At 40.2% G+C, this 13,432-nt stretch overlaps 1 protein-coding gene across 2 annotated transcripts in view; it reads right to left on the reverse strand.

Moving 5' to 3' along the window:
- Positions 1-12,819, reverse strand: part of LOC129731427 (dynein axonemal intermediate chain 7) — a 70,486-nt gene extending 57,667 nt beyond the window's left edge. The window contains exons 1-2 of one of the 2 annotated variants that reach the window (XM_055691422.1): positions 12,685-12,819; positions 11,551-11,826 (exon numbers count right to left, since the gene is read on the reverse strand). In XM_055691422.1, coding sequence (XP_055547397.1) covers positions 11,551-11,811 — 261 coding nt within the window. In that variant the 5' untranslated portion in view covers positions 11,812-11,826; positions 12,685-12,819. Of the gene's footprint in view, positions 1-11,550; positions 11,827-12,229; positions 12,336-12,684 lie in introns of those variants that run through there. The other variant, XM_055691421.1, reaches the window with a different exon arrangement.
- Positions 12,820-13,432: the final 613 nt, after the last annotated feature.

Genomic DNA, 13,432 nt, shown 5'->3' on the forward strand with positions numbered 1-13,432 from the left:
AATTCATGCATCAATTTAACGCCAGAATAAGATTATCTTTCCAGGGTTAATATTAGTGTTTCATAGACAAATAAATCTTCCAGAGAAAAAGGTTTGGGTACTTTTTTATATTCAAGACGGCCTAACTTCGAAAAAAAGTAGTCATTGCGTTTTTAAGCGTACCTTGAATATACCTTGTAATATACCGTACCGTAATTATGATTCACTTTAGCGATTTTCCAATGTTCATTATTATCGGTGTCAGTCCTTAGAAGATCACTTTTTGTGCAAACATTTTTATTGCGTTAAAATAAACTTCTCTCAATACAATTTAAAGCTTTTTTCAGAAATACACAAAAAGAGAAACCATTCATAAAAATGATCGTTCTCAGACTCAGAATAACCCCAAACTAAAATGATTTCTTTTAGTTTAATGACTGCTGTTGACCTGCAAGATCTCCATCATATTACCTCAAGCCTCTGAAAAAAAAAATCCTTCCTGCTGCATAGTGATACGGAGACGACCCTCCGAAGTAAAAAACGCTACCCCACCTCGCGCCTACTTTTTGATCAAACCATTACACCATGTTCTACTCATCATGCATAGTACTTCGATTTGCTTATACAATAGTTTCGAGATTTTTTTGTAAGACAGTCATATTGAATACTGGTTTTAATATTCAGTGACATTCTCTTTTGAAGTAGAATACTTCTCTCAGGAAGTTCGGCTACATAGGGATGTGAAATGAAAATCTAAAACCGAAAAAAGTGAAAAATATGTCCAATTTCAAATGCTGATAAATCGGTTATTATTTGATGGATTTCCTTCGTTCTTGCAGCAATAGATTGGAAAATCTTCTAAGATTCTTCCCAAAAGAATATATTTATTATTCTATTATTCACACTATTGTACTATTGAAAATAGTCAAGCCTTGTCAAAACGAAAAATTCGACCTCTGATTGGTCGTTATATGATTGCTTCCCAAGCACGGTCGACAGAATCATATACCTTGCAATTGAAAATATGCTATTTGGCTTATATAAGAGCCTGTTTCAGCCGAAGCCGCTCATAATAGTTCTAGACAGCGACAACAGCAGTCGTCCTCCTTTAGCAGCAGCACTAACAGTGTAGTGGATATCAGCGATGGCTAAAAGCGGCCACAGCTGTGGCGTAGCAATGGATAGCGCACTAGTTGCAGCGGATTCCAGCAACGATAGCAGCTGGGCCAGCCGATGCAGGGACAGTGGATACCAATGGCAGCGTATAGCGGCCACAACTGTGGCATGGCTATGGATTGCGCACTAGTTGCAGCGGATCTCAGCATCGATAGCGGCTGATGCAGTGAGGCACTTTAGTGAAATGCAGTCTCTGTGCGATAGTGGGCACTAGTAAACGCATTCAATGAAAAGTTGACTCATTTTGACAACACGTGAGCCGTCTAGTTTTGAGTGTTAAATCAGCTTTTCACTGTTTATTTTATCACAAGGAATATTTTATTCACACTGTCAGTGATAACGCAAAGATGTGATCGGCATCTTATCCGATACTTAAATGAACAACAATTTGTCCTTTTCGGGATGAAATAAAAACTTGATTGAAGAGTTAATATTTTCTTATGAGTTAATTCACATTTTTTAATTTGTAAAAGTTATAAATTTTTCTTTATCTCCGTGTCTCAAAACGTATTGAATTATATTTTCGTTCAATCATGAGCACGACATCCAAAAAAATTTCAACTCAAAATTTAAAAATTGTCAAGCCCTAACCATGACAAGCAACTTACTATATTATTGAAAATGGTCAATCCTTGTTGAAGCGCGAAATTCGATTGATCTGATTAGTCAACGTTTATTTACTAGAAAATATGACTGGCATTGCAGCCGGGTTATCTTTCTTGTAAAAGTATTCTACTTCAATCTTGCGGTCGTGGCTTTGCACACAACTCTCCTGTTATTTTTTTAGCCACAAAAATATTAGATGTTAGAAAGATTCAATTGATCAACTGATTTTAAATAAGGTAAGCTAACATTCTTGAAACTGTGTCAATACCAACTAAAACTAGAACTTGGCAGTCTTTTGCGTAACAAGAAACCTTTTTTTACACGATTTGCGTCGATATCCTGTACATAACTATTTTATTGTTTAAGCTAAGTTTTGCATTTCAGAGCATGTTAGAAAGCTGCAATTGTTAACGAAAAACATGATTTGGAAAAAAAAATTGAAAGCCATAATTCATGCAATTTATGTTTATCATTTCCCGAACGATTTGGAAAAATCCTAAGTTGATGTGTGCTCGCAAACAAACTCGAAACATACTCTACTTTATAATTAATAGGTACTCGGCTCAGAAAGTACTCTAAAAGTTTGACTTATTGAGTGAAAATCATGAAAAAAATGCTACGTCATTTGGATATGTTCTCTAAATCTATAGCTTCATGGTATGTGGTAAATTGAGCATTTCTATTTCTAAAGGACAATTCAGTTTTCCTCCATCATTGCATTTACGGCAGCCTGTAGCGTCTCATTGAAAGTCAAACATTTCTTGGTTTTCTGTTCAAACGTTCGCTTTCCGAAATTCCAATCCTTGAGGGAAGTAACTCATAATTGCAAAAAAAATCGTGTTACTCTTTCATTCCTAAATACATGTTGAAATCACTTTCATGGTTTGCTTTGACAAATCCGAGACAACCGGAACCGAACTCTATATTCACATCTGCAATCAAAAGCATAAAACTATAGCCACAAATTGTTTTCTTATGTTGACAGCTTTTATTACAATTATTTTTATAGTGTACACTTAAACATTTATAAATATGAAGATGAAATGTAGATAACTTTCACCAAATCGTTCATCGTTTCAAATAAATAGTTTTCATAAACAAAGCACATGCTGTTTTCGCTTGGTTTTAGTTCGCATCACGGAATGTACCATCTCCGCTAATATGTGCCCAGTCAACCACAAATCGTATATCAATGAATAAAAATTATCGTGAATATATCTCAACGAAATCGAAATCGTATATAGTGCTTGTTATTTTTTTTTTTTTTGTATGGATCCGACTGCGACCAGTATAGTTTTTTGATCTTTTGTGGCATTGTCCGGACGTTTTTGCTGTTGGCACATTTTTGTTTATTTATACCCTTCTGCAGTGTTACTTATTGAGAAGTAACCTGCTCCGTGTTGTTTGTGCTTTTTGTCTTCTTATTCAGACTTAGTAACCTCCTTCTTCTTTATCGACTCTATCATGTCCTCCTGCAAGTTATAACTCTAACAGCGTATAACGTTGTATAGTGCCTATGATATAATCGAAGCTTTAGAAGATTTTGTGTGGAAGAGCCTGAGAATGAACCCATACTTGAAGTTCTTTTTGCCAACGAATGACTTGGTTCTACTAAGATTCGAACCTATGACCATTCGCTTGTCAAAGCAGACTCTGTAACCTTGCAGCTACGAAGCTCTTCTAGTGCTTGTTATCATACACAGAAGGTAGTTTTTCTATTGTATATCATGCCGGAAGCAAACTGATTTACGATTTTAGGCATGAAATCGTAAAACAATGTGAAATAAATTGCTTTCAGTCGGATATTCTCATATATATCGATACTTATATTAATGAAATGCATACTATTATTCCTCAGTACATGTATCGCCTCCCAAACAGTATGCAGTTTGTATGATATTTCAATCGAAACACGAACATGCGTATAAAAATGTTGACTGAGTGATCAACTAGCGCCTCATGTATTAAATGAAAAGTACTGGAAATATGTGAAATAAAATTTTGCCGGAAGTTTCCTTTACACAGCATAAAACTATTAATAAGGAATTTAATTATGCGTTGTGCTAGGTTGATTTCAATTTGGCTAGCTTTGTTTAGACAAAATGTTTCAACTTGAAATCCGAGTAGAATTGATGGTAAATTTGGCACCAACCTGTATTTATCAAATGTCCCAACTTAAACTACACTTCATTTTGTCATTAAGTCTTTTTTGTAACTAACTAGCCCCGCTCTAGCCTACTATAAATTTTTTACCTTTTTCTCTTTTCTACTTAGTCATATTACCATTGATGTTAAATAAATAGTAGGATGGTGGTATCCGGGATACGACCGCATAGTTGACGTAGGACTACAATAGTTTCATATTTCTATTTGAGGATCTGTTTGATTTGAGCTCGTTTTACTTCTGGCACGGTTCGATTTTTGCACACATGTGACAAATCAGCGATTATGTCTAAGCACATTTCATAGTCTTCTTGATTATTTCAACCAATTTAAGCTCAAAATCTTTCAAAAGAAGGGTATTTTGGTTCTTTATGTTGCCGAAGCGAAAGACCGGAATCGGTAAAACGGTTCCTGGAACATGATCGGAACATGTGCCGGTAATATGTATAATGATCATGATCTAAGCAGTACTAAGTCTCTAATTACTCGGGTAGTACAGTAACTATTCGCTAACTGGGCACGCTTTACATGGCTTTTTTTTAACTGGGCGCTCGCTAACTGGAAGGATTCCCAGTTAAAAAGACAACAAACGTCAAATATATAAACGAACGGGGGCATGTAGATTGGGAACGAAAACTTAAAAATTTAAGTTTTTCTAATCGAGCATATTTAAAATACAAAAACAATATTATAGCTGATAAATGTACTCGCTACATAAAACTAAAGTTTAAAAGCTTTATTTGAAAGATAAGTTTGTAGTTGTGGCTTCTCTATTTGGTGATCAACTTGAGAACAGAAGTTATCCATCGAACTCCCCCTCGGCGTTTAGATGATATCCCAGTTAGCGAGCTGATTTTAATAACTGGGAACTGCTCGTCGCCCAGTTAGCGAACAGTTGCTGTAATATCAAGTATCTAGGTCATCAGCATCAATTCATCAAGCGACACCTCAAACGACTTGGAACTAAAACTAGTTCATTGGTGGAAATATCTATGGAAAAACGTCATGAAAAGAGAACCGTTCATTTTTGACAAATTCTGCCATGTCGTGTTTGGCAAAATCACTCCGTTTGATTTTAATTTTTTTTTTATTTTGATTATTTATTTGCAGCACTCTATTACTGAAGAAAAAATATTTTTTTCAACATTGATGAATACCTTTTGTTCTAATACAGTCAATTTTCTTCAATACGCGAAAAGGCAAGCTTCTATGAAGACCTAAATTGAGTACGATTTAGTAGAAATTAAACAATATTTATTTTTCTTGTGAAAGATGACTCACTCTCCGATCACCAAGCGGCAAAGATGTCACAGAATAAAATATTCCTGCAGTTACAAGTTCGTGGAAAAAATAACGATAAAAAATTACAGTATTTAAACAAAAATGTATATTCACAGAAAATTTAAAATGGACATTAGAAAAACAGAGTGTAGAGATTTTTTTTTTTTTTTTTTTTATAAAAGTATAAGTTTATTTGTCGCTATATTGTTTAATTAAAAATTATCTTTATAATTGTATCAAACACCGACTTCTAAATTGAAGTTCAATTCTTCGACATTTATCCTACCATTACAATTATCAATGATGGTAATGTATCTAAACAAGAGTTTCAAAATTTCCCTTCTTGATGTCGCTGATATACCTTCAAGCGAGGGCCGCAAGAGTTCATCAATCGTCAGTGTTCGTTGATAGCCAGTCCAAGCAAGCAGCTTTTGTTGGAGTAGTTGGTGCGCTGCGCGCACTCTGGTGCAGCCAAAAAATTTGTGCTGGATGGTCTCCTCACCAGCTCTACAGTGTATACACACTGGCTCATCAGTTCGTCTCATTTTGAACAGCAGTTGACGATGTGGCAACTTATTGTTGAGGTACATGTATAGAGTACTTTTTTCCGCAGACAGCAGACTTCGACCACAAATATTTTTCCAAACACGGACCCAATTGGTTTTTGGATTTTTGATCTCCACTTTTGGTTTGTCTGTTTGTTCGATGAAATAACGATGGATCGAGCAGGCGGAGGGGTGTAGACGGATTTGAAGGGGAAGATGTGTAATATTGCTTAGGATGATTTTAAAACAAGGAAGATCGCGGATGGAATTTAAGTTGGGAGGAATTGCTTGTTGTAGTAAGGAATTATAAAAAGGAAGGGAGTCTAATTCGTGTATATGTCGGTTAATCAATAAAGCCTTACATTTAAGCGCCGGTAAATGCAGTTTGAGGCCACCATCCTCTCTGTTGCGTGACATTTGCTGCATAGGTATAGTAGCATAACACCCACGGAAGAGATAGCTACGCATGGTGGCCGTTAGTTTCGCTATGTGTGCTGGAGTCGGTGCTAAGTTGGCTGCCATGTACCAGATTTTCGATGTCAAGAAAACGTTTAACAGCGTAACTTTCTGATGTAGCGTCAAACTGCGCAACGAATGATGCCAAATTTGTCGTCTGAAATTGGTTACCAGAGTGTTCCAGTTGAACGAAACCATCTCCTGTACTGAGTTTGTAAAAACTACGCCAAGTATTTTGATAGTTTCCTCCGTCCGCAGCCATGGTACTGTCATAGGGTGATTAGTTTCACCGACGTCGATTGCCGTTGTTTTTGCTTCATTCAAGCGGGCTCCGGAAGCATTTCCAAACCGCCTGATCAGATCTCGCATTGTATTGAGCTGCTCCACACTGGTGACGATGGCACTAATGTCATCTGCATAAGCAACTACCAAATCAGTCCCACACACGCGTTCTAATTGTCGTAGGAGAGGGTGCAGATATATCACGAACAAATGCATTGAAAGTGGGTCCCCCTGACGAACCGATCTCTGAATTGGAAATGGTGCGGAGAGGTGTCCGTTGATGAGCAGTCTGGAGGAGGAAGCAGTCGATATACGAGAGAGTAGATTCACTAATGCCGTGTTAAAACCCAGGGATCGCATTGTATTGAATAAAAATTGTTGATCGACGCGATCAAACGCATGATCCAGATCAAAGGAAATAAGCTTTCCATGTCTGCCGTTTGCTTTTAATTGTGCGATCCTATCTTTCATGCTAAGTGTGGCTTGAAATATATTTCGCCCAGTATTCGAACACTTTTGTGATCCGGTCAGTACGGAATAAGTTTGTAACACATTCTCCAAGCGGTGCTTTAAAATACGGGATAAGATTTTATAATCGTAATTGATGATACTGATGGGCCTGTATGAACGAGCGGTGTTCCCCGCACCGCGTTTTTTTACCAGAACGATCACTCCGTTCATGAACTCGTTTGGAATGTTTGATCCGATGGCTTCATTCAAAATTAAGTTTAGTTCTCGGTGAATCACATTGAAAGTTTTTAAGTAAAACTTTTTTGGAAGGCCGTCGGGGCCAGGAGATTTTTTTGATGAGCTGGATCGAATAGCAGATAGTATTTCGTCTGTCGTGATTTCATTCATACAGCCTTCGTTCGCCGCATCCTCTTCTGGGATGACTCTCTCGCATTGGAATATTTCATCCACTTCCTCCACATTCTCTCGTGCATACAGACCAGAAAAATATTGAACCATATGATCACGTATATTATCAGCGTTGTCTATTATTTCGTCCGTTTCGGTCTGCAGTAGTTCGATGGTGGTTCTCTTTCGTGCTCGTTCTCCTAGTTGGTAGGTAGACAGTGGTTCTCCGGCGACGAACATTTCGTTTATTTGCACGAACATTTCGGAGAAGCGGCGTTGATGTAGCAGCATTTCGGCTTTTATCCGGTTGATGGTGGTGAGCATGGCACGGTTGTTGTAGTAGTCGTCATATGCTTGCCGGAGTAGTACGTAGAGACGTTGTTGTTCCCGATAAAAGCAATCGTACATTATTTTGGACTTCCATCGAAAGAACGATTTAATTTTCGGCTTCGCCACTGCTAGCCACCATTCCATCCATGACTGGAAATTGCGGCGTTGACGAGTCCAGTACTGCCACTGTGTTTGGAACTCTTCGATGTGTTCGGTAGTGAGGAGGTGGGGGCGGAGACACCAAAAACCGTTCCCATGTGCTTGGTTAGGAAGAGGGAGACATACCCTAGCGGTGACGGCTTTGTGGTCAGAGAAACAACATACATGGGTAGTGACGGATCTTAGCTGCTCTCGGAGACCAGCACTCACGTAGAATCGATCGAGCCTGGACGAGGAGTTATGAGTGATATACGTATATGCAGTATCTCGTGGACGTAGTTGTTGCCAGACATCAAGCAGACGCAGTTGCTGTACGGTGGCTAACAGAGCAGGACTCGAGTTGTTTCCCGTCGCATCGCATTGCCGTAGCACACAATTGAAATCGCCCCCTAGGACGGTGTGGTCAGTGCGATGGCGAAGATAATATGCGATCGTGTTGTTGAAAAAACGCTCTCGTTCGGCACGCAGAGCGGTTCCTGACGGAGCATACACGTTACAAAGTGTCGTGTTATTTATACGCAGAGCAAGCAATCTCCCGTCCAGACTTTTTTCGATATGAGAGAATTTAAGATGCTCTTTCAGGGCGATAGCTGTTCCTCTCCTAGAGTGATCGACGTTGCAGATGACATTATAGCCGGGCAAAGTAAGCTGATCGTTCTCAACCTCCTGCAGGAAAACGATATCTAGCTCCTGGGTGCGGATAAATGTGCGTAGAGCGTTTAGTTTTGTTTGGTTGGTGATTGTGTTGATGTTGATAGTTCCGATGTTACAGCTGACGTGGTCCATTACTGCTGCATCTCCTCATCGGAAATTAGTTCGTGTTCGTGCTCGGCGGTGGGGGTATCGTTGTCTCCTTCAGTGGGTTTTATCTTTTTGACCACCGGTTTCTTGTGTCTTCGGCTACCGTTCGAGGTTAGCGAGTATTGGGAGCTGTCGGTTTCGTAGTCATCCTTGTTGAGGTGGTTGGTAGGGACTGTACCGAGTGAGATCGGTAGCGGAGAGAGTTTGGCGATCGTTTGCCTGGATAGTCTTGCTGAAATCGGGGCCGCAGGAGGCGGCATCGAGATTTTGACTTGCTTGTTAGCAGAGTGTACTCCTAGGAGATTCAGGGCTCCACCCGAAGTGCTTGGTCTACCGATTTTCCCCGAACTACTGGCCATAGCCCGTGTTAGTATTCGTGTACCTACCGGGTTTGAGGAAGTTTTAGTCGTTGTAGGTTCGGACGGTTTTCCCATCGCTACTTTCGCATACGATTGGTCTGCAGTGGCTTTTTGCACCAGTAATTTTCTGTTTTGCACACAAGGAATACCAATATGAGCAAATTCGTGGCAGTGCAAACAGGTTTGCCTTTGGCCCTTGTAGGCTACCGTGGTTTCTTCGTCCTCAATTTTAACGAGAGAAGGTATGTTTTTCGTTACCGCTACCCGAGCAACACGAACACCAGTTGTGATGCCACCTAGCTCACCATATGCGTCATCCCAGATCAAGTCACGAACGTAGAAGACTTCGCCGTATTCGGCGAGGAAAGTGGCGATTTGATTGTTGGAGATACCTTCGGAAAGGTCGAAGAGCCTCACTTCTACCGCCCCGTCCTCCATCTTAATGCGTAGCTTGTACGACTTTCCGTCAAACATGAACTCGTGCTTACCATCGTGTTGCTCCACGATCTTCTCGGCGAGCTCGAGGTTGTTCACCTTCACAAAGGCACATCCCAGCCGTCTACTGGGTTGAAGTTGGAGCACATTTTCGCGTGTAAGACCGAGTTTTTTTACGACAAACTTATGAATCTCATCATGAGAAAGCTGCTTCGGAAACTGGGAATAGTCCAGACGGAACGTATTTTCGCGACGCGGCATCACGAGAAATCACGTCTGACGCCGCGGCAGAGGCGAACGCAATGATTGCTCTGGCAATAGGAAACGTATATAAGAAAAAGCCCGTGATCGACTTCCGATAACTGATCGCACAAAAATATCGACTGATCGGCTCAGAAGTTGAACGCTAACTGTAGAGTTCAAAAATAAACAATGCATTTTAACTGTACAATGAACCTAATTTATATACCCTGCTATCTGCCTCTACCGACACGTACAGAATTTTGCTGTCCCCGGTGGCACAGCGTATTTTGCGGCACCCGAACAATCATATCGAATTGTGATATTTGCTACTACATATACGAAACAAGAAGAAGAAGAAGATAACTACGCGTTAACCCAACACGCCCTACAATGCGTCGACAGCGGCAATGTAGTCTCCACTTGGCTTGCCTGCACACAAATGAATATCGAGTTCTACTGCACTGATAGACGACGAGTGATCGGCGCTCTAGTCATACATTGCTCGGTGCAGTACTGTTGCCTGTGCCAGCATGTTTTCCTTCAAGACATCAGTTTTAATAACATTCTAATCGCAGAACGTAAAACTGTCTGATATTGGAGGTGGTTACGAACTTTCCGAAAAAAGCTTCACCTTCAAGACATCAAAATAGTCTAGGCTCATGGAAGCTAACATTAGTTGACCTATTGGGACGGGGAGATTCTGTCAATTTTTTTTCACTGCTATACAGGATATCACAGCAAGCAGTTGGTGTCTACTCATCAAGTCTGTGCCAGGGGTGCTCGCATGTGATTAATACATTGTTCGTGAAAATTCGACCTTGAAACTTTTATGAAATGTTCACTGTTAAACAATGAAATGATAATGATAACTAAGGAATCACAAAATTGTCCATCATTTTATCAATCCAAAGACATATTGATTGTTGTAATCCATCATGTGGTTACATCGGCATTACCGTTTGAAATCTTTCATTCCAACGTTACAACTTGGTTTTAGTTTTCGCAGAATGTATCTCGATATAGTGCGGTTAGACGTAGTCCTACGTCAAAAAAACTTTTTTAGTGTAGTGTCATGTAATTGAAGTTGGTGGGAAAATGTCAAAGAAAACGGTGGCTAAAGAGAAATAACGTGCCGTGAAAACAAAACCAAAAACCTTTGAAGACGCGGAATTGGAAAAATTGCTCTATGAGGATGCATGTCAAACGCAGGAATAGTTTGCATTGATTGTAAGAGTTACCCGCCTAGCAATTTCTAATTGCTTGCTTGAGAATGACTCAAAAAACAAGGAACTGGAGTTCTTTATGGTTTAAAGCCATGTGATGTTGAACGTCGTTTTTTTTTGCCTGTGGACAACTGCTTCTGTGGCAAAAAATAAAGAGTTTTCTTTGACGCATTGTGACAGGGCACTTTCAGAAATAATGACGTCAAGGACGAACAGAAAAGCAGATAGATAGTATATTCATGAAACAGATAGAAAAAAAATTACCTTGGAGAACTGAAGAATATGTTCAATCCTTCTTGACGCTGAGATGATTGAAACTGTTTTTTGTTGCAATGATAAAATTTTGCAATCAAAGTACAAATGTAAAAAGAAACACGAAAAAATGATCTCGACTATTAATCGAATATGTGTACTGGGTGTTGGGGTGATGAAAAGTAAAAATAATTGGAAAGTTTATAAAATTGATGAATGTAAAATTTTCCAGAGCACCGATAGCATTACTCCTCCAAACGAAAATCCTACGCACGGCTTTGAACCGAGGGAACCAATTAGAGGCTGTTGGGACATACATGGATAAAATCAGAATAAACATGGTCATTTTCAGTCGACTACTTGCACTGACCAACAGATGTGGTGATGATGAAAATGCCTTACCTCTCGATCCTTTTTCAGCTGGGCCTGGAAGTGCTTCACCTCTTCGGTAATTGAGGAAAAATATTTGTAGCTCTCTTCCAGCTGGACCTTCCGCAGTTTGTTTGCCACTATTTCCTGCACCTGCTTCCGTTCCGCTTCCTCCTTCTCACGGACCTTGCGCATCTTCTCCTCCTCGATCTTCCGTTGGCGTTCCCGTTCCAGTTCCATTCGCTGGTGTTCGGCCTGCTCGGCCTCTAGCCGGGCGCGCTCCTTTTTGGACATCTTCTTTTTGGGGCTCTATGCAAACACACATTTATACACAGAACAAAATGGCAAAAGTAGGTAAACACTTTGTATGCTGTCCGGTTGGTTTTTATTTAATTAAACTCTTTAGCCCTGGGCTTCCAAGCGTGGACACCAGCCACTGCCGGCATTCCGAAAGGTTTTTTTTGTCTGTTTCTCAGGCCGGCACAAACTCAGAAGGAAAATCAATAATAACCAGAAACTTCCACCTTCGGCTGAAGCTAACTGCTAACTAAACTGCGGTTTGCTACTTTTTCCACGCTCTAACCCGACTTTATACAACGATTGCCAATTATGAGAACTATGTATATGTATACAAACAGTATGAGACATTAATTTTCCTGTATCCTAATGGATAAACAAAACAAAGAAAAAAAAGGACAACCAAATCGCTTACCATTGCCACGCATTAACTTGTAACTGAAACGCGATTGCAACCAGGGGTAAACGACGGCTATTATTATCCGAATGCTTTCGGTGTGCAACCCGTTGTTATAAACATAGAACCATAACAACCGGGAATTGGAACAGCCGTCCGGCTTTTCTTTGGCAAAACGGATCCATCCGGCTGCCTGGCAGCAACCTCGACAGACAACATGTTACACCACTGCCACTTCCTTGCAGAGTTTTGTGCATCTATTATTTTGTTTGGCTTGATGTTCTACCGTACAAAAACTCTCTCTCTCTCTCTATCTCTGTCTCTCTCCATCCCTAAAGGCAAATAGAGCACAGATGGTGCAACGGTAGCACGGATTTAGCAATTTGTTGTCTTGTAGGTCGGTCATTCACCAAACAATGTCGAAAGTTGGAAAGCTTACAGGACAATGTCTCTTCGGAATGTATAATACTTACAGAAGCTTACCAGCGGGGAACGTGCGGCAAAAACATTAGGGCCCCATAATGTTGCACCCAACACAAAGTATGACATGTACACGAGCGGTTCAATCTCACGTCGAACGGCACGGTATTGTCTGTCGGCTGCCAGAGGCGGAACCTGCTTTACGGCACGGCCGGTGTCGTATAATATTGGGAAGCTATAAGCGGCGTAAACACGCTTGGAATTCGATCAATACGCCACTTAACAAGACGGAGGTTTGGATTGAACAGCCGGAATGTACACTGCGCGTACTTCTTCATGAAGCAAGGCGAACATTCTTCGGGTGGATTTTCCCGGTCTTCGACTTTCGTTTCATTAAAGAGTGTTCAACTGGAAATTTTCGCGTGCAGGAGAAATGACGGAGTAATTTTAAAGCAAAACCCTGAGAGCAGCCAAAATAAGATAACCAGCTAGCGTAACTTTTTTCGAGTGATGATTTTTTACTGGACAGAGGAAAGTTTCTTTCTCAACAGTAATGTTTTGTTTTGTGAAAGTTTGATACGTGCTTGAAGGGAGAATCCGACTAAAGGAATTACTGATACCTACAATTCTGAGCTGTCAAAACTAGCACAGGATGGGTGATGCACAGCATGGATAAAAGACTGTTGACAATACCAACAGGACGGTCAATGGAAAAATGAGGAGGTGCTAAAAGATATTAGAAACTAGCGGATAGCCGGCGTTATTGTAGAAAATCACGTTCAAAAAACGCATAAAAATAAT

The sequence above is a fragment of the Wyeomyia smithii genome, chromosome 3 (genome assembly GCF_029784165.1).
Source record: "Wyeomyia smithii strain HCP4-BCI-WySm-NY-G18 chromosome 3, ASM2978416v1, whole genome shotgun sequence".
NCBI classification, from domain to species: Eukaryota; Metazoa; Arthropoda; class Insecta; order Diptera; family Culicidae; genus Wyeomyia; species Wyeomyia smithii.